We start from the raw sequence: 22,213 nt of genomic DNA, 5'->3' as shown, positions 1-22,213 counted from the left end.
ATCAAATTGTTATCATCTTTTTTTTCGTTTGAGGTAACGGATGATCCTACAACAAATGCCGTACACTGGTATGACCACGGATTGAATACACTGGTATGACCACGGATGGAAAACACTGGTAAGACCACGGATGGAATACACTGGTATTACTACGGATGGAATACACTGGTATGACCACGTATGGAATACACTGGTATGACCACAGATGGAATACACTGGTATGAGCACGGATGGAATACACTGGTATGACAACGGATGGAATACACTGGTATGACCACAGATGGAATACACTTGTATGACCACGGATGGAATACACTGGTATTACTACGGATGGAATACACTGGTATGACCACGGACGGAATACACTGGTATGACCACGGATAGAATACACTGGTATGACCACGGATGTAATACACTGGTATGACCACGGATTGAATACACCGGTATGACCACGGATGGAATACACTGGTATTACTACGGATGGAATACACTGGTATGACCGCAGATGGAATACACTGGTATGACCACGTATGGAATACACTGGTATGACCACAGATGGAATACACTGGTATGAGCACGGATGGAATACACTGGTATGACTACGGATGGAATACACTGGTATGACCACGGATGGAATACACTGGTATGATTACGGATGGAATACGTCAATATCCCCGGTAAGGCTAACCCAATATACCATAGCAGTTAATAAACTCCAATACGTCGCGGTAGCAAATGTATATATACGGAATGAGTTTTGTTTTCTGGGGAAATGTCGACAACCGTTTAATGCTACATATTTAAGAGTAAATTTGTAAATTAAATCTTGTGTCTATTTCAATGTTTATGGCATTCATAGTTCTATGATTACAAAATAGATTTGCCATGGGAACTTCAGTTGATTTATTAGGTTACTTATTATCTATAGTAGAGGGTCAGTGTATGTATACAATGAATAAATTAATATGCATCAATAAAAAAAGGGACATGACATGTATAAATGTACGTGACACATTTCATGTTTCGAACGGTCATCCAACATGTCCGTTGTGACCTCTGATTGATTAACATATTTATAGTCAGAAGTCGTCACGATATTAGAGAAAAAATCACATCAATATTTTGTATTGTCTTAACTGTTTTGAGAGAAGTTTTGGTTCTGTGGAGATAATGTCCAATATGGAGGGGCGGTTAAGTAGGTGTTGCATCTGTTGCATCCTGTAAAATCCGTTGATAAGAAAAAACGTTCGCTTTGTTGATGACACCAGTGGTTACAGACGACAAGCTTTATACAGCCTAAGTTTCGTGTTATATAATAATCACTTCATTATCATTTATATAATTCAATACCCAGTATTAACTTCAATCTCATGTATTGTCATAAACATTTATATAGAATATCCGTGTTGTATAAAACCAAGAAGTATATGTGCAAGGCACAATGGCTGGTTATCTTATTTTCATTATTGTTTCCTTCAATGAAACAATGTCGGGGTGACAAAGCGCCGCCATTCCATAATTATTATCATCAACACCTATCACTCCGTTTATGTTGAAATATGAACATTCTTTGAACCACCATCCGGAACCGTGAGACGCACAACCGTGCTTTCCCTGTTTATCAGGCGTGGAGAATTTTGATCCGTTATTATACATAAGCCGGGAGTATGATGTGCAATTCACAGAGTTGTCATTGGCAACCAATAATTCGTACGATGTACTAGCATTCTTCACCTCAAAGTGATCGTAGCTGTACCGTATCAAGTATCCATGCTTTCCCACCATATCAATGATGATCTGGACCCCCCGCGAAGTCAGCATGTGAATATATTCCAATCCAAGCCAGAAATCGCCACGTAGGTCACCGAAACCAGTGACGTAATCAGTCCAGCTTCGATTGAAGCTAACGGATCCCTGGAGTCTATGTTGAAGTACCGTCCATCCCCCTCCGTCTCCCATATTGCAGACGACATTTAGAGGTTGGTGTCCAGCCGGAGCTATTGTGTAAACACCTGATGTACGCTGCCCACTGTTGTACAGCTCAGCACAACCTTAAAAAGTGAAAATTGTAGTTATCGGCTTTTCTTTTTTGAATATATTCAGGATGCATTCTGAGTGATGGTCAGCAGCTTGGTCGAGATAACTAACATATTTGTTGCACTTCGTTTTTTACATCAGAAAAATAATAAAAGGAGAGAGTGCGAGTTATAAATTGTATGTGACAAATAGTATTTTGATCAGGTTACGAGATGAAAACTCTAGTTGAGACAATCTAAATTGCATAAATGGCGAAGCATACTCAACTCTTATAAGCGAATACAAATTTCACTTCAAAAAACAATGTTCAGTTCAATAAATGTAACAGCATGAAATAATCAAAAAGCCTTGACAAATTCTTCCTACTTCTACCACTGATGATATCACACAATTGTGTCTCGTTCGAGAAAAAGGTTCTATACCACAACCCTGTTGTTTTGTTGTCAACGTCATTGAAATTGTCACATTCTATGGTAAGGTTATGAAATGCTCACTCAAGTTTGCGGGAAAAGTGGTTATTAGGTGAATGTCGGTATAGACTGTCAAAATGATGCGATATTTACCTATCAGGATAAGTTTTAAAATGTGTACCTGAACAGAGACCACGGGAACAATTGCGTTCTCCAGTAGATACACCGTTACAACCTCCTGCAACACTAGTGCAATGTCGGTTCCGAGTCTGATGTCCGCGACCACCACAGGTATTAGCCGAACACGTACCCCATTGACTCCAAGCACTCCAAGATACCACCCCTGTATCATAATATGCCGGAAATACGTTATTTGTGTCCCGGATTTGAAATACATTCAATAACAGGTTAACAGTGTTTCAGTATGGGCGGCCGTTTTAGGATAAAATACATAAACTACTTAAGTGCAAAAACTTTTGCACTTCCTGCAAAAGATTTACACTGAAGTGAAAAAAACTGGACATAATGGCAAAAAATCACACAATGGCAAAAACTTTTTCACTTAGGTGCAAATCTTTTGCACTTAAGTACTAAAAGCACTTAACGCAAAACTACGTCTTTTGTCATTATGTAGTAATCTTTTTACATTATGTACCTTCGCACTTAAGTACAAAAGATTTCCTCTTATCCCTCTTGTCACAATGGATGATTCCGTTTACCGATGTATTGCGCATGCCCCAGATGTCAAAATGGCGGCGGAGGTTGAGGCGATTCCGGTAGGCTTAATTAGACTTTTTCGCGAATATTACTGCGATTATCATTGGAATTGTCATGTAGAAAAAAATGTGCAAACGTTAAAAGGCAAACATGTTGCATGGATTCACGACAGAAATACAATGGTTGGCAGCGTATTAATTGGCAAACTACACAGACTCGCAACGGCCAGCGTAGCCTGAATCCTGCGTCATACCACGGACTTAGATACGAAGGTAAATGATATGTCACTTTAGCGGGGTAAAAGCAACAATATTGGTTACTAAAATCATGACAACTTTTGTCGAAACGATGATAAGACGTAAACCCATAGGCCTACCACAGACCTTAAACGATAAATGAATGAGAGGTTAGCCTAATAAATAAAGTTTAGAGTCCTAGAGTAACAAAAAAGTAATAACCATCCTAAATAACTAACATTAAGCTACTAAGCTTAGTTATTTCATGTTATATATAGAGAGAGAGGGAGTCATATTAAGTTTTATTATATGAGATTTAAATATCTAAATCTCTATTTTGATTACAAAATCACCAAATAAAGGTGTTCTTTTAAAACATAAGCTGATAGTTTTATGTGACTGTATTTTTTAAAAATCAAGAAGAGCATTAAAACAAATCGCACATGCACTTCCTTTTTAAAATTTAAATATTTGTATATTATCATTGCATGCATGTTCTTTTCTGGAGGGGGCCCCTATATTTTTTTACTATGNGGTTTCTGTTTTATATAGGTGAAGGGCTTGTTTACCCATTACTTCATGGATAGGCAATCTTCAATGGTTATCTTTCCCCAGTGTGGTATTGACATCTTGTTTTGGACATCTTTTCTGCCTCGTCTCAACTTCAGTTACTATCAGGAGTCGACAACTAGACAATAGATCAGTTATTGTTACATTGTAGATCCACTAATGAAGGTTTGCAACAGCTTTTATATGCCACTTTGGAGAACATGGAGATCTAGATCAAAACAACAACTTGTGCCATTGTACCACTGAGTTTGTAGTGAAGATAGCGACATAGAAATCAATACGACAACAAAATGGTGCTGGATTTTTATAAATATCATATTTTAAAGGCACACATACACACCTTGTTGATTCTGACTCTGACACTCTAGATTACAGAAGTCGTCAGAACAACACTTATGACAGGGTCGTGAAGATCCAATAAAGTTATGAACATCTCTACCTTCCACTGGGCCAACGTGTGAACACTCCTGTCGAGGTAAAAGAAGACTAATATAAATTGATACTCTTGTAATCAATTAACTCGAAGAAGTGGATAAAAAAAATTGATGTGACTTTGCAAATTACCAATTATCTTTCATATAAGCTATTCGGGCTTTCGATGCATTACTTAATGCTGATGTCGGGGATTTAGAACAATACACGTGTTGTTACCCACTGTATGTTGTAAGAGGCGTCTAATGTGGGAACTCCCTGCAGAAAAGGGTTTTGCATGTGTGCCCTCCACTTGGGGACAAAACAATGACCAGCTAAATCTGCTGCACCCATCGCAATATTTGGGATCTTTATAAATTCTCTCTTCTTCCAAACAACCTTCTTGATTGGCAATACCTTACTCTTGACATAAGTGTTAACGTTTGGTTTTGTATTTTTTTTACGTCCTATCGACAGCTATGGTCATTTTAGGACGGCCTCCCCTGTGTGCAAGATGCATGCGTGTAGTGTATGCGTGTGTGTTTTGGGAGGCTGCGATATGTTCGTGTTTGTCTCCTTGTGATAGCGCGGAACTGATACCGACTTTATAGTGCTACCTCACTGAAACATGCTTCCGAAGACACCCAGCAGGACACCCCACCCGGTCACATTTTACTGACAACGGGCGAACCAGTCGTCCCACTCCAATTAATTGCTGAGCGTAAAACAGGAGTAGAAACTACCATTTTGACAGATTCTGTTATGTCTCGGCCAGGGGACAGAACCCGAAGCCCTCCTCACAAGGCCGAACGCTTAACTAAAGGCCAAAAGTGAGGCATTGTCAAGTGAAACATTAGGAAGAAGAAAGTTGTTTATAAAGAAGAGAAAAGGTAAGATTCCAAATGTAAGGTAACACTCAAAAGTTGGCATCAGGTCTGTGCTATCTCAAGGAGGCAGATACACCAACAAACTCTTTCTAAAGCACACATACACACATGGAGGCACGTCCTTAAATAACCTTGGCTATGAAAATCTCGTTAAAAAAAATTAAACTCAAACCTTAATGACGAAAATGTAATAAAATAGAAAGATCAATCATCCAGGCAAGAAAATCCTGAGCCAGGCATATCATATATTCAGCACAGTTACGTTTGTACCTGCATACACGGATTTGACAATGACTTTATTTGACTATGATATTAAAACAAAACAGCATCAACCATCGAGAAAAGATAATTTATGTGTTCTGCTGAAGTCAACGTTTCACTTGAAGATATTGTAGCGGTAGCATGTTTCCGTTTGTTTTTGATGAACCTCTCTGTAGGTTAAACTATACAAACAACAAAATTGGTCATACAATCTCACCTAAAAAGTGTTAGATGCTTTTTTTTCTTTTGTCTCTTGTGTAACAATAAACGAGTCATGTGTATAAACAGATAACGAAGTATAGAAACACTTACTCCTTTAGGTCGACAACCGCTTGCAAAGTGGTGCCCAGATGAAAACGTTTCGTCAATCGTACAAGCCTAAAAAAGGTAACGGATGGAAGCATAAAACACATGTAACGCTTACAAAACATATTTTACAAACATGTATTATCAATAAACTCTGGGATCATATTACGATTATACTAGTGAATCTGTATCAACTGTATGTTACACAAAAATAAAATATGTTTCAAGGACTAATGCCTTTGAGGTATTCCTAAACGACCCTCACAGCTAAATAAGCCAATCAGCAAGTGTCATACGATTGTAATCCCTACCTAACATTTGTTCTGGTTCAATGCAGTGTATCAGAGTAATTTAAATGTGTGATTTTGACAGACTTTGTATTGAAAGAAATCTACAAATGTTTAACTTTGAAAAATGAACAGTTTAAGTAAATTTTAATTGGCAGATTTATATGGGGTCAAATTAAGGGGTGTTCCCGTCCCGCTTCATCGGTTTGGCTTGTAAACTTCCGGTTGTCAAAAGCAGAAGCATGTAGCGCTCTTGTATGCCATGAAACCTGTCAAACATACCCTTTGAAGCATTTGTCATGTATGTATGTATGACTCTAAAAGACAGTTGGCACTAATGTTAAACTTCAAATTTTAAAGCTGAAAGCCCAAAAACTTAGTAATAACATATAAAGTAAATGATTAAGTTGGTGATTCCTAAACCACTACGGAACTACGAAACAGCGAAAGCAGATACTTGATATTCGCTTTTTTGTTCAAAATGAGTTTATTACCGCTACAAGGACTGACATATCACGGTCTTGCCATATGAATGATTGGAATTTTTGCGAATATTGCTCCCAATGTCGGCTTCAAACATATATCCCGATGTTCAGTAAAAAAAATAACGACAAACAGTTAAAGGCTAAATAAATATTGTCCGTTTATCTAATGTATAGTTCGTAATATTTGCGGCGGGTTTAATTATGCTATATCCGCGGTCACCGAAGATAGCGCGAAATGTACTACCCCGCGAATATTAATACCATGAATTATAATATCTGTGAATATATGTTTAGAGACACAAAGGAAGATATATTTAAAACGTTAACCTCAATAATGAAGATAATACAACAATTCAATAACGCATTTTACTTAAAAAACAACCCATCACACACCAATATACCCTTCCCCCGGCACACACACACATATGCACACATACACAACACACATGGAGGCACGTCATGAAATGACTTTAGCTGTTGATATGATGTAAACAACCAACCAACAAACCACCCCATCACCCAAATACAAAAGTACCCCCGTGAACGCGATGTTTTTACCTAGCCATGTAGCACGATGTTTAATTACCGCGAACTAGATCTGAGAGGGGCAACCGCGAAATATTAGTCCCGCAAAATTCAAAAAACTCTACAGTATATACATCATACATTCTTGCCAGTAGAGGAGTAATAGTTGGCTGTATTTTTACACGCGGATTAGTCAGCGTGAAATATACAATGTAGCTGACAAATTATAAAAGCGTTTATTGAAATCTTTACATGATTCTAATGTTGTGGCCGAGAAATAACACGAACACATTTACATAGAAAACGGAACCAACAACCTGATTTTATTTACTAAAATGCTTTGGTAATTGGGGCTTTTTAAGTAAAGCACTAATAATACAATCAGTGTCGGTCTTTTGTAATTTGCCGAAATTTCAAGTTCAGATTTAAGAAATATAACTTAAATCCGAAATTGTAAAACAAATGCATATAATGGTATATAATTAAGAAACAAGTTCTTGCGAAGGAAAAATAACAAGTACAAAAGACTGACCGTTAGGCATATTTGCCTTCTTTGGCTTCATCAGGCGTCTGAAGAACCCAATTAAGCAAAGAGCCAAGCAGTCAGTCTTGTGTTATTGTTTGTAATCAGTGTATCATTTATTTCAGGAATGGTGTCTTACGTACTTGTAAATTTGACATGCTTACCTGATTTCGGCTACAAAGAGTGAGTGTGTCACAGTAGCTTGTGCCCGGCATGTTCTGACATTGGTAACAGTATGGTCCCCGGGATTCGCGGGGTGGTGGTCCTATACAAGAGCAAACAACAGTATACTGTGATGCAAGTCCCAAACAGTGTGAAGCAATCCACATTTTTAACAAAAGCAAGAAGTGTTTCAAACCTTAACAGATTATATGTTATGATATTATCCAGTAAAAATCTCAACTTTAATGATAGAAGACTCGTCAATTGATCAGTTTGTAAACATCTGACCTGGATTAAACTGCATTCATTCTGTTGAAGACGTTTCGTTATCTAAACTCATATATCCTATTATAAGACAAGAGTATGGCTTTTAAGAATTTGCATGATCGGAGACGCCATGTGACGAACATGTAAAATCTCATTGAGACCAAATTTACATCTTACCTGGTTTTAACTGCATCCAATCAATTTAAGACGTTACGGTCTCTAAACTAACATACACTAATATAAAACCAGAGTATGGCTTTTAAAAATTTGCTCGAGTTGAGATGTCATGCGACAAACCCGTAAATCTCCCACAGACCAAAAATTAAGGATACATAGTAGAAATAATTAATACAGACCATCATAGACTAAGGTCATTGTTTATTAGGGTGATTACTGAGGTGTGTGTAAAATCGCAAACATTGAAACAACCGTGGATTTAAGTTTCGATTAATATAAGAATTAAGGACATGATCTAGGCAATATTTAAAACGATTGTATAAGTAACATGAAAAGCAGTCCAAGATAAATCAACGTGTTTTCTCAGGATGTAAGAATCAAGTATTAACCGCATGAAAATATCATTTGAATTTCATTTCCTTTTAATCAATGCCAAAGACTATCCTTAAACAAGAATTAATATTTCGTCAGAGAACGTTTTACGTCAAACACGTTCGAGGAGGATGAAAATAAATATATCATGATATAAATACAGTGAGTTAATCTCTGAGCAGAAGAAAGAAATAATCTGAGGTCGTCAATCTTGGACGCTATTAAATATATTTATCGCCAAATGCCTCGTAACAATTTGTTGCGTCGAATTCCTAGACAATATAAAATACATTCCATTAAATTGTTTGAATAATAAGATTGTTTATTGATAAATAGAAAAAAATCTCACAGCCTGACACCTAGATTTTAATGCAAACTGCTTGTAGTTTAAGCACCTGCTATTGTGCTACATAGCGGCTGAATGTTCGTAATTTAGAGCGCAAAGTCAAAGGGCGCCATTACCCAACCTACCGAAATTTATCATACAGATTTGAACCAAACGCAGAGGCGAAATATTTTAATTAACAGGTTGATTAACAATTGAGCCTGAAAAAAAAGCTGTTGTCCTTTAATGAACGACATAAGAAGAAATTCATGTTTTTAAAAACATAACGAATAAAATTACGAACCCGTATCCCCACAGCCCTGGTTGTTACACATGTCTCCGTCACAACACTCTACACAAGTCACCTGTCCGTATGGCGATAATCCATGAAAAGTTTGGCCCAGGGAGCAACTCTGTGAAAACAAAAATAACCACAAATGTTCGAACGAAAGAGTCAAACAAGAAAAAGGTGTACCCAAACAACTTCGCAAATAAATCAACCTCGTTCAAAAATGTAACATTTGGTACATTCAAGCTATTATAAACAATAACGCACACACTTACCAAAAATATTGAGCGAGTTCCCGGACTGAAAAATTTCTGAAACATTATCTATTTAATTGTTTTATAAGTGTGTAGATTATCAATATATTGAGATGTAGACTATCTCTGTTTTTTGGTATGTAGACTAAAGAAGCTATGCATGTCAACTAGATCGTAACAAGTTCAAAATGAAGCGCTTGTGGACTTTATGGAACTTGTCTCGTTCCAGTTCGCATTTATATTGACTATGAATGCCAGAAGAAAACAGTTCAATATAAACACTGTTCACCCTCATTATATACGTGACATACCTGGTTGCTGATACACCCGGACGTGTACTGGTCGTGACCGTTGTGTGTACGTGTCTTATGTATGTAGCATTTCTGAGATACAAACAAAAAGTCAAGTCAAATTTGATGATATATAATCTATATCAACCAAAGTAAAACTGATCACTTGCAAACATCTTACAACGACAAGAATCAAGATACAACTGTTTACGGTATTAAGGGCCAAACCCTGTATGTTTCAAGTACCCCGAACTACCCCAGTTTTTGCCTCCGATCCTTACATTTTATTTCACCACTCAAATGCACTCCGAAATTTGTCCCTAAAAATATGTTTGGTGATTTTTGTTTTGTAATTTCTTGATTGAGTTGTTTTGGTTATTGTTTTAATCTTTTCTGTGGAGACTCGCGTTATATTTCTCATTTTACTGAATTTGTTGTAATTGCTTCTCTTTTTTAGTTCCGAGCTTGTTGACGCTATGTTGTGCATGAATAATAATTTCATTACTTTGACTAATCAAAGTGTGTCTTCCAATACTTCCCGAATGATCGTTAATATTGTTTGACAACATTTATGCATTATTTGGTAGTGAACTGGGGCGCAGCATAAACAAAATTGTGTGTAATTATCTAGTTATATTTTGTTATTATTGTTTGCATTTCCAACGTAGAAATTAGGTTATTTGAATTTGTGTCGGGGGAAATTCCAAACTACTGACAATGTCATATTAGGTTTAAAGAATCTGTAAAAAGAAGCCTTAATCTGTATATATTCATGAGACCATTCTCGTGCTCAAACCAAGATAATGTGTCCAAGCCCAATTCATTTTGACAGTGATAAATTGTAAAAAAATCATATCTTGTCTTTTTGTCAATGATATGCAAGAAAATTGGAAAGACTTTGAGCCTTTTACTGTTTCAACGTTCACACTTAACATTTTGACCGTGGTCAATTATTTAAGTGAGTTACAAGAAAGTCGGCCTGAGCACAGAAATCATTCTTGAGCATGAGAACGGTTTCCTGAATACGGGCTCCGATGATACTATGACGTACTACTAGTTAAACCCCTTCACAACTTGTCACGTTTTGTTAGCCACCTCCCAAACCTCCAACATATATCAAATTCACCATTGGCATATTTTAATACCATTAGTTTAACGTTCCGCTCGATATTTCGTTTACTCTTCTGACCATACAAACATTTTGGTTGATTAACAGAGGCTATATCACATTGTTAACTGCGGAAAAGCAAAGCAGAAAATTAAATGTTCCACGTCCTCAGATTCACATGGAAAATTCCAAAACCAAAATCGGTACAAAAGACGAGAACAGTGTGAACAGATGACTCAATAAAAACAAAAAAAGATGTCAGAAATGGAAGAATGGAACAGATGAAAAAAAAAGGATTTTCCAGGAGAAAACGGCGTTTCAACCGCATGTAATGTGAACATTATGGAAAACAAGATGGTACAATAACGTTACCTCTCCTGTTGCACACTGTGTAGAATGATCACAAAACTCCAGCGCAGAAATTGATGAACAGGCAAAGCACTGCGGACCAGCTGTAGATACTAAAGGGTAATGGTAAACATATATAATACTAACTGTTCCTAATCAAAACAACGGTAAACATATATAATATTAACTGTTCCAAATCAGAACAATGGTAGACGTATATTATAATAACTGTTCCAAATCAAAACAACGGTAAACATATATAATAATAACTGTTCCAAATCAGAACAATGGTAGACACATATTATAATAACTGTTCCAAATCAGAACAACGGTAAACATATATAATAATAACTGTTCCAAATCAAAACAACGGTAAACATATATAATAATAACTGTTCAAAATCAGAACAATGGTAGACACATATAATAATAACTGTTCCAAATCATAACAATGGTAAACACATATAATAATAACTGTTCCAAATCAGAACAACAGTTAACATATATAATGATAACTGTTCCAAATCAGAACAACGGTTAACATACATAATAATAACTGTTCCAAATCAGACCAATGGTAAACATATATAATACTAACTGTTCCTAATCAAAACAACGGTAAACATATATAATATTAACTGTTCCAAATCAGAACAATGGTAGACGTATATTATAATAACTGTTCGAAATCAGAACAACGGTTAACATATATAATAATAACTGTTCCAAATCAGAACAACGGTAAACATATATAATAATAACTGTTCCAAATCAGACCAATGGTAAACATATATAATAAGAACTGTTCCAAATCAGAACAATGGTAGACATATATTATAATAACTGTTCCAAATCAGAACAACGGTTAACATACATAATAATAACTGTTCCAAATCAGAACAACGGTTAACATATATAATAATAACTGTTCCAAATCAGAACAACGGTTAACACATATAATAATAACTGTTCCAAATCAAAACAATGGTAGACATCGTATCTGTTTATAAAATGTGAATGAATTATAACTGCCTAAACAGATGCGTTTCAATAAAAGATGAACCAAAGATGCACACATCGAGCTGCACCTTTAACATTTGGCAATAGAAATGAATTTCGTTGAACCGTCCAGTTATGTCGTCCTTCTGAACTCTTCGTTGTTGCTAGGAACGATTAGTTTGGAATTCCAAATTGATTTGAACTACTGTTGATACAGAAGGGCGTGTGCGTAAAAATCCTTACTTTTATGAATCTCAAGAAGAGGACTACTGGTAAAAATACGACATCATTTCTTGACCGACTTCCTGTCTATCTGGATATCGATATTCCATTGTATTCATGATTAAAAAAAAACTTTGGTTAGTTAACAGGGTTAAATTAATTGTATGTTATCAGACATGTCTTTGAAAATATTCAGATTGATTTACACTTATTATTTCAGATTGCAAAAACACATGGGAAAAAGCAGCAACTACAATTGCAACAGACGTTGAATGTTAATCAAGTACATATTGATAACCTACCTGAGCAGATGAAGCCAAACAGCAATCCAAAAACAGGTATGATTAAAGCCACTTATGAAAAACAAAATTTACGTTAAGGTTGTCAAAATCATCCATTTAAAACTGGGTTATTTCAGTGTCTGTCACAATAAAAGATATTATTCGCCTCCTACCTGTTGAATACTGGCACAGATATTACATGCAATTTCAGAGGCCCTGACATAATATCTTATGTCAAGGCCTCTGAAATTGCATGTAAATAATGACCTTGCTTGATTATTGAATAAAACACTGTTTAAACTGAACGAGTACTTAGAAACTGGTTCACATCTACAATCATGTGATGTGAGTTTATATCAATCTTATGGCATTTGGTACCATTAACCTCATTATATGTGCAGTAGTGAAATGACATACTATCGAAAAGTCCTCTTAGAAACAAAGGTTAAGCGGAGATTGAGTTCTCTTTTACTAGCTGTAGAAGTATACCGCTTCTAATCGATTTGTTTGAGATTCTTTGGAACAACAATAGCTATAGGGAAATTAAATGTTACAGTGACGTGTTTAACCGGTATATAAATGTAAACATGTAAGTTCATGTTACCGTGAAGAAAATGTTTACTTATCGATGCTAGACAAAATAGACTTATAAAATTTTATAACAAATCTAACTCAAATCATCTGAAGTTCATTTATAAATCTCGGTTACTTAGCTTTCGATTTCTTATTGTCATTTTGCTGAAACATATTACAGGGGAAGTTAACTATGATTTTACTGCTTCTGTATGGCAAAATCAACCAAACTAGATTTGCGACTAGAATAAGGAAAAACGGAAAAATTAAGCTGCGCATGACTAATGTATATAAATGATCTTTAGATAATACGTCATTTCTTTGCATTTATTTAGGTTGCAAAATGATTTACATGTTAAATTATTGTGAACTATTTTGATTAAGACGTTACATTAGCCCAATGCCTTATTGACCAAGTTAAGGTCGCTATACACCATTTTAATAGCTAAAACACAAGTTCAATAAATCAAAATTCTTATATCTGAATTCTAATATTCGATTTGGGGTCTTTAATTAGGACTTATCAAGTGGTTAGAATTTAGTGTGATTATACTGCCTTCAAGGGGGCGTGTTGAACCCTAAATCCATGCAAAGAGAATAAATCTAATAATATAAACAGGACATACGAGTATAGAAATAATTCAAAATATAATATGAAATACCAGCTCTGATTATTGTCGACAATATTAATTCTCTTGGAAACTTACTTGCCAACCCGTCTTGTGAATGTGTAGTCCGAAACAGGTGTAAGGAATATAAGATCTATTATAGATAACAGCGGTCAAGTTAAACGTGCACAGCTCGGTCGGTCCACAGCCGACCGATTAGTTAGATGAATATAACATGAATTACTGATAACATTAACAAATCCACAACAAAATCAAAACATTTGACCGATTCAAGTGAATTGAGTGGATCAGCTGTGAAACTTTGCAATAAATATTGCATGTAAAAATATCATGGATTTTACTAGTTATTCAAAGCTGTGTATATTATATGACAAAACATATATTTGAACAACATCCAAAGTTCATCCGAATGTTGTTGGTATTAAGGTTCTCGACACTTCGGCAGCTAAATATTTTTGTACCAATTAGTATATAAAGAACATTTTTTAAATAAGAAGAGTCGATACAAATGTATTGCTTGTAAAGGCATCATATTCCTACAAACGAAAATTTACAGAAATAGGTCATGCAATATATAAATTTCGACCAATCAGAGGCTGCGGCGGCCAACCTGTATGCGCAGTTGTCATATACAAAAATGTGGTAACTCTACGCATGGTCGATACTCTTGTGAAGTTTCACCGAAATCTGTCAAGTAGTTTTCGAGAAAACAGTGGACCACCATGCGACCAAATGCTGTGGCGGACATCTTGGATGCGCAGCCGCAACAAAATAAAAAAAATAAAAATAAAAAAATGATGCCGATCTAGGTATGTGCTCCAACTATCATGAGATTTAAGTTTTATCTGAATCTGACTTGTTGTTTGCGAGAAAATGAGCGGCTCACAAGTTTACGGCGAGGTGAAGAAGAAGAAGCGGTGTTATACAAGTTACCAAACTTCATTTTGGGGACTTAATTGCCAAAATTCGCTTATCGCCTCTTAAGAAGATGCTCCGTTTATACAACAGTTAGTCCTCTTGACAAATGGTAATTTACGCCCAATCAGGTTAAAATTCCTTTACCCGTATTTAAGAAGTCGAATTGGGAGCAACCTTCTGATCACAAGTGGGCTACATCATTCATTAATGAATACATAGATTTTCGCTCCAGACCAAATTAAATTAAAATCACTTCTTCCTACCGAAGTAGTCTTTTCAATGATTTCTACAAAATTTCCCATGTTTGACGCAGTTCTTTTGTCTCAATGGAAACTGGCCTGGTTTAATAATGCAATGTTTAGTTCCTTAGAACTAGGTCTCTCCCGACGAACACCCCTGCTGGTGGGGGATTGAGAAAAGAATGCACCTGCTGTTACCCACAGCATGTATCATAAGAGGCGACAAATGTGGGAACCCCTTGTAGAATTGGCGATTTGTTTTTGTGTCCTTTATTTTGGGACACAAAAGCGAGGAATGCTGTGCCGAGTGCCTTCGGCATGGTATTTCAGTGAGATAGCACTATAAAGTCGGCATCAAATCAGCACTATCACAAGGAGGTAATTACGCTTAGATGCCCTGCCTCTGTCTAAAGGGGTCCACACTCTTCATTTATACAACGTTGGAATTTCTTGGCTCAGAGATGATCCATGCCAGATTTAGGTAAATTCCTTTCATCTGTACTTGAGGAATAGTCTTTTAAATATCTGTTCGGACACAATCTTGCTGCCGTAATATTTTGGTGGTGGGAAGCACCCTTCATTTATACCACGTTTAGTTCTCTTGTTCTAGAATGTATGCCAAATTTACTTGAAATACATTTAGATGCTATGGACTATAGTAGTCCATTAAAGCTGATAGCTGACAGACATGGAGCACCATTGCCATTTGGATCAAAATTCAATACACACATTTATTTTGGTATACAAAACAAAACACATTCAATCAAACTGTTTCCATTTAATGATCAAATTATTTCCATTTAAATAACAAAAGTAATGGTTTCGTATAAAATATTTTTTTAAGAGTCCCTGTGGTAAAGTAAAATTAAAATACATGTATCATTTTACTGGACAAACTGTTCATCTTAAAATTATATTATTCTAGACAATGTATATTTAAACTGTTAACAAAAAATGAATGTATTACTATGGAAAGTAATGAAGCTTGGCCGAAATGAATTTCATGGCATTTGACTTTCAAAGTAAAATATCTCCATTCATTCTGGCCAATTGTGGAAGACAGGCGAGCCAAAGCTCAAAACATCAAGCTCATCAACCAAATATAACTGTTTCATTTCATTTGACAAATAAATTAAGTCCAATACAAATGAAGTTAATTGTATTTAGAATCAGACCAATTATCTACACAAAAACAAACAACAGATATGGATTCACAAGAATAAAGTTTTGACAATCAAAATATAATTTCATCATATTTAGCAAATGTACAACTTTGTCATATGCAAAGTCAGATCATTTAAGTGAGCATAAATATGTTTCGTTTCTAAATGTAGAAATCATGCTTACACTAGACAGACAAGACAGCACTTTAATGAAAATAACAGAATATACTAAAACATCAGAAACTAACAAAGTTTAACATGATTTCTATAATGTTCTCCAATTGGATGAAAGACACATTTTGGAAATAGTTTTCTTCTATTTTTATTTAAATAAAGATATCAATACAATGACAAAACAAGGTTTTACATAGATGATTTTATATTTTACAACAAATTAGTATAAATGGAAGCAAGAGATTTTATCAACCTTTAAAGACAAAAGATTTCCTTTCCAGTTGTTATATTTGGCAAAATCTTAAATATCATACTGATGCTTGTTAAGATTAGGCAATTCTCCTCTTGAGTTATCATATATTTATTTAATCTTTTAATCATTAATAAAACTTAATTATTGACTGTCTACATTTTTACCAGTAAAAGCGAAGTACATGGTATACTGATAGTGGTTTATATTTTGCCAGGCTAACATTTCACGGTTGTGTTCTGATCAGAACTACTTCATCGGGATTAAATTTCGCAAAACATGGCCAGGAAAAAGTATCGTACCCGAGAGATCACTTTGATCTTCGTATGATGAGATTTATTTTACAATCGTTTTTCGAAAATATAGCAAAATACAATATTAAACTGTTATTTTATCATCATTATTCAGCAATAAATGGTGTTAATATTTGCTGGGTTTTTCATTTGGCACCATCTTTTGTTAAAGTGAATAAAGCAAGTACCAACCTATAGTACCAGGTCTATCTTTGTATGACTATCATCAGTTGTCTAGCAGTAATGCTTGCAGTTTACATTCCTTAACCTCTAAGTTATTACATACTAGCCAACGTTTTGAAATTTCCGATGAGGAAGATCTAGATTCTGCATGCTCAGAATCAAAAATATAAATAGAATATATGTGAAAATAGCCACTGCTGGCAAAATAACACTTTAGATTGGCATGTTTTGAGTTGTTCGTTCAGATAAAATTGTTAGTTCTTAGAATATACAAATAGTTTAGCAAGTTTACTGATTTCAACTGTTCAGATTTAGGGTCCAATAATGGGAGTCTCCCTCCAAAATAGGGAGAGTTGGCAAGTTTGCTATTAATGAAATGTCAGTCCCCATTTAATTTACATCTATTGAAACTGAAAGCATTTGGCTAAGTGGATGTCTCATATTATCTCATTAACTGGTATATTACTAGATTCTATATAAATACAATATCTAATTAGTTACAGCACCTTATCAATACAACATTTCAAAATGAATAACACACTATGTATCACAGCACAGTTCCTTCAAAGATTCAACTTGGTAAAATCGATATTTGCTCAGTGTTGATTTTGCCCTTCAGATGTAATTAGTTATATAGATTACAATGTACTTATATTCGTTATCATGTAAAATTCCTTGTAATTATGGATGGCGAAAAAGACGAAAGTTAAAACCTGTGATGACAATTTCTCCGTAACACAAATGAGGTAGGATCAATTTAATCGAAGATCTTGAGACAATGTAATTGTGTATATCTAGGTCACCAGATGCTTTCTTTTGTCGCATTTATCCAGACTCTTGTACTTCTCCTTGAACCCTTTGTAAAGGTTGTTCATTTCTTCATATACCTTAAAAGACTCCTCCAAAGTAAAATTTACCTGTAGAAAGAAATAATTTATCAATTTTTGTATCATTGAATTTGATACAGTGTAATGAAAAAAATTCACTTTCATCAAAGTTACTTTGCATTCAAGAAATGTATTAGCTGATGAAGTAAAATTTAACTTTGTTTTCAAGATCAAAATGAGAAAACATTAGAGAACCATTGAATTTCTGATCCAATGTTTGGTTTTATTTTGTTTAACTTCCTATTAACAACTAAGGTCATTAAAGGGTGTTTAATCATATGTACTGACCAGCAGTATTTACCAGCTGTTGTTACTGAAATAGACCTTCCCCTCCAAATAAATGTTCCTTTCTACCTGTTTCAATGAAAATGACCTGTCAACTGACCTTGTCTACTCTAGGCCTACTCTTGAACAGCTTTTTGTTTATCTACCACTCTAAATTGTTCTTAGGCTACAAAAAACAAATTCTTGTGTTTCCTCCATCATCCTAATATTTTTTTAATTTTATTTTGATAAATATTTTTACTATGCTAATATAGATCAGGAGTTCTGACTATAACAGTGCATATCTCTAAATGTCAATAAAAACTTTAGAGTAGGCACAAAAATCTAGGGTAGGTACGATTAGCGGAAACACAGGGATTGTTTTCATTTGGCCTTATCAGGAGACTCATACTTTTATGTGAGGGTTCTTCCATAGATGAATATTTGAGCAGATGGTGTGAAGAACAGGGAGGCATTTATTGATAACATTAGATAACGTTGTTTCATACATCCTCATCTTAATTGTCATTGAGCGGTGTTTTTTTTGGCAAAACTCCAGTTAACAATGGTTTATCATTTAACGTTAAAGAAAGGGCATAATGGAGTGGTTATGGTCACACTTCTTACTTTAAATAGTTTCCATACATTAAAACAGTGACGTAAAGCCCCTGGTTTCATTTGCCACCTCACTTACCACAAACATATCTCAATGTCCCTTTTTCTTGTTTTCTCAAGAATTCTTTTATACATTTCCCTCAATTTATTGCCAAACCCCTAATAGCCTTTATAACACCAAACAAAATTTGGACAAGTGGTGGCAGCATAAAATGTTTTACTGTATTTTCAGTCTTGAATGTTGTGAATTAATTCATTAATTTGAATCACTAACAAGTACACTTAAGCATTGAACTGTTTTTGTATGGTATTTATGATCTATTTGAATGACACAGCTTTGCAGGCAAACAACATAATGCGCTATATTTACGTTTTCTCTGCCTCTTATCTTCGTTTTTAACTTATAATTTATAATTAAAATTAAAAATGCCCGCCTTATCGACAGTCCAAACAATTTCATTCAATAGTTTGAACAGCGTATTGTCGCGTGCTGATTGGCAAACAAAGTAGTACTTTGACAGTTTAACAAACACTTCAAATTAATTCCACAATTTAGTATCAATACAATTGCGTATGATATGTCTATATGGTGATTCCAGTTCTTCAATAGAAATCTGAGCTGAAAGTTAGATTTGAAATTGTTTCGATTTTCCCCCGGAACAAATTTCGCGCATGGATAAATACAGTGAACACCGTGAATAGGAGGGACCTTGACCTCCACAAGGGAGTTATTTTTGGAAGTTAATTCGAACTTTTCTCTTTGCTCATTTTGTGAAGAATCCAGGCGTGAATGTATTTGTTGATTGTATTGGAACCCGACAACAGTCGGTAGATTCTATAACAGCATCGATATTTGACATGTCTTCTGAAACTAAGGAACCGTGGATCCGAGAATGTGAAACTGATAGCGTTTGAAGTGAGTGATCTTGCAACGGAGCACAGATTCGTTACAAATGTCTGAAATGACGAATGTTTATGTGTGCTGTGACTCATATCAGTAGGTCTGTAACATATGTGTCAGTAGGTCTATAGAATATGTGTATTTCAGACATTTATAACGAACCGCTGTTGATCAGTGCAGTGTAACAGACGATATTTCTGATAAATTGCATGAGCGTTAAAATTGTTTCCATTGCCGGCATTGGTGATTTCAACCGATGTGCATTTTGTACGATATTGCAGACCTTGGTCTTGTTTTCGTTATAATAAAAGTGTTTTTTATTTTGTTTTTTATTTTGCACATAAATTTAAAATGACATTATCAAATCTCACAATGCCCAGCGATATTTCAGCAGCCGTCATGTTTATTTACGTTGGATATTGTAGTTCCGGTCAGTGTTGTAATTAATACGCTAAGAATTGTGTCTCGTGCGGCATGGTAAGTATGTCTCGTGCGGCATGGTAATTAAAGTCCCATCAACGACACAGCTTTAAAAGAGGCTATATAGTGACAATGCCATGCAAATGTAAATAAAGCTGTTTACATTTCAGTACAATGTATATATGCATCATTTTTCTGTATTTTTCATAAAAAAAAATATATCTTGAACACTCAATTTTATCTATGTATCTGTGTGATGGTCCCATTACAGTTTATTTCTAGGTATTTCAACTTGATATATTGATTACCCAAATGAGAGATTTTCCTATAAAAGACTTTAGTCAGAGAAATCTGTGTATACCTGTACAGGTAGAACAGTGGTGCTCCCCCAAACATCAGTGGAACTGTGGTACCTAACACCTGTCTTCAGACAATCTGGCTCCTGTTGTGACAGCCATACCTGTAATTATAACCAAGCATCATTGTCAAAGAATTTGTTATGAATCTTCTAATACAATTCCGAAAAAATTGTGAACTTCCAAGGTTACATTACGGAAAAAATGATTCTCCCTAAACAGATGTACTCTTTAGAGAAAGGTTCAAATCAGCTTTCAAACAAAAGACACAAGTTTAGTTTTAAACAAAATGTATGTGCACTTAGACAAAACGACAAATGAATTTTAAACAAAACGTATGCTCCATTAGACAAAATGTATGCTCTATTAGACAAAATGTATGTAGACAAAATGTATGCTCTATTAGACAAAATGTATGCTCTATTAGACAAAACGACAAATGAATTTTAGACAAAATGTATGCTCTATTAGACAAAAATTACAAAAACACTTTCAGATAAAATATGATTAAAAATATTAGTTAATTTTTGTCCTTCATTAAGAGAGCAATTCAACAAATGGATGATTTTATATTCCAATATGCCAAATAAAATTTCAAAAGGGAGAGCCAAATAAAAAAAAGAGTGTATGCCAGGTACATTTTGTAAGAGGCAATGTGAAAATTTAGTGGTGCTTTGTTTGATATTTAACATTCTCGGAACAGCCAAGGTCATATGAGGACAGGATTTAGTGGGGCAAAAATAGTAGGGTTAACATTGTACCTATATAGCTGCTCAGAACTGATAGACTATAGATCTGTTAGGGAAAATTGATACATACCAGAGATTCACTTCCTCGATAGGTATCGATACTTAGATGGTCCAGCACCAACCGGAACTGTTGTAATAAACAATAAAACAAGTCACTATTCAGGTTTGATCTATGACCTAATTTTAAAATATTAACTTCATTCTTTATCCAAGCGAGTTCCGTGAAAAAACACAGAAGAACACAATAACATTAAATGTTTTACAAGTGTTGAGATTTCATTTCAATTCAAAATATTTTAACTATATTTCAAACCACTGTTTTTTAAAATTTTGAACAGTGTCCAATACTGTTATAAAAATATTTGTGTTATCAATTATATGTGCTATGGTAACTAGTTGAAAACTGCATGACACAACGACCATTGGTCCCTTCATTATAAATGAGTTTTATAGTCGAGTCATTTAGCAGGAAGTAACAAGAGGCCCAAGAGGGCCTGTATCGCTCACCTGAATATTTAAGCAGTCATAGCAAAATATTCTCATTAAATATTATATTGCACTATAAATATTTCCCTTGCAAACTTTGTTGGCTCCATCTGTTGAAACTACCAGCAAAATATTATTATAAGATTCTATGCTTTTTTATTCTTCTTCAGAAGTTGCTTGACATATTTTTCCCTGTGATCTTGTAAGTAGGTCAATGTCATTTTCCTTCTCAAATTGGTTAGCTCTATTCCAAAAAGCTACCAGCCAAATCTTATGAATCCATTCCTTTTAGTTCTCAAGAACAAATCCATTAAAATGTTGTTGACCTCTGTGACCTCTAAAGTAGGTTGAGGTCATTTTCATT

General features: G+C 34.9%; 2 protein-coding genes across 2 annotated transcripts in view; both read right to left on the bottom strand.

Annotated features, from left to right (window-relative positions):
• Positions 1-530: 530 nt before the first annotated feature.
• Positions 531-14,104, bottom strand: LOC110457099 (SCO-spondin-like). Its single transcript, XM_021508199.1, has 10 exons — positions 14,030-14,104; positions 12,771-12,821; positions 11,272-11,360; positions 9,813-9,884; positions 9,263-9,371; positions 7,820-7,920; positions 5,842-5,907; positions 4,311-4,437; positions 2,629-2,790; positions 531-2,051 (listed from the first exon to the last, which is right to left on the bottom strand). Coding segments are annotated over exons 1-10 (1,380 nt in total). The 5' UTR covers positions 14,031-14,104; the 3' UTR covers positions 531-1,449.
• Positions 14,105-15,973: 1,869 nt separating this feature from the next.
• LOC110457107 (3-keto-steroid reductase-like) overlaps positions 15,974-22,213 on the bottom strand; it is a 16,531-nt gene continuing 10,291 nt past the window's right edge. Inside the window, exons 9-11 of the mRNA XM_021508210.1 lie at positions 21,434-21,490; positions 20,620-20,718; positions 15,974-18,088 (exon numbers count right to left, since the gene is read on the bottom strand). Of these exons, the coding sequence (XP_021363885.1) occupies positions 17,966-18,088; positions 20,620-20,718; positions 21,434-21,490 (279 nt within the window). The 3' untranslated portion in view covers positions 15,974-17,965. The remainder of the gene's footprint in view (positions 18,089-20,619; positions 20,719-21,433; positions 21,491-22,213) is intronic.

Source organism: Mizuhopecten yessoensis, unplaced genomic scaffold, assembly GCF_002113885.1.
Source record: "Mizuhopecten yessoensis strain PY_sf001 unplaced genomic scaffold, ASM211388v2 scaffold9023, whole genome shotgun sequence".
Lineage (NCBI taxonomy): Eukaryota > Metazoa > Mollusca > Bivalvia > Pectinida > Pectinidae > Mizuhopecten > Mizuhopecten yessoensis.
This window is presented reverse-complemented; position numbering and strand designations above follow the sequence as displayed.

Bases quoted from the DNA above. Each gene is read 5' to 3' on its own strand.
- LOC110457099 (XM_021508199.1), bottom strand. The intron at 11,361-12,770 runs GTAGGTTATCAA...ATTACCCTTTAG, and splicing joins GTTTGGCTTCATCTGCTCAG to TATCTACAGCTGGTCCGCAG. The intron at 5,908-7,819 runs GTAAGCATGTCA...TACCTTTTTTAG, and splicing joins CTCTTTGTAGCCGAAATCAG to GCTTGTACGATTGACGAAAC.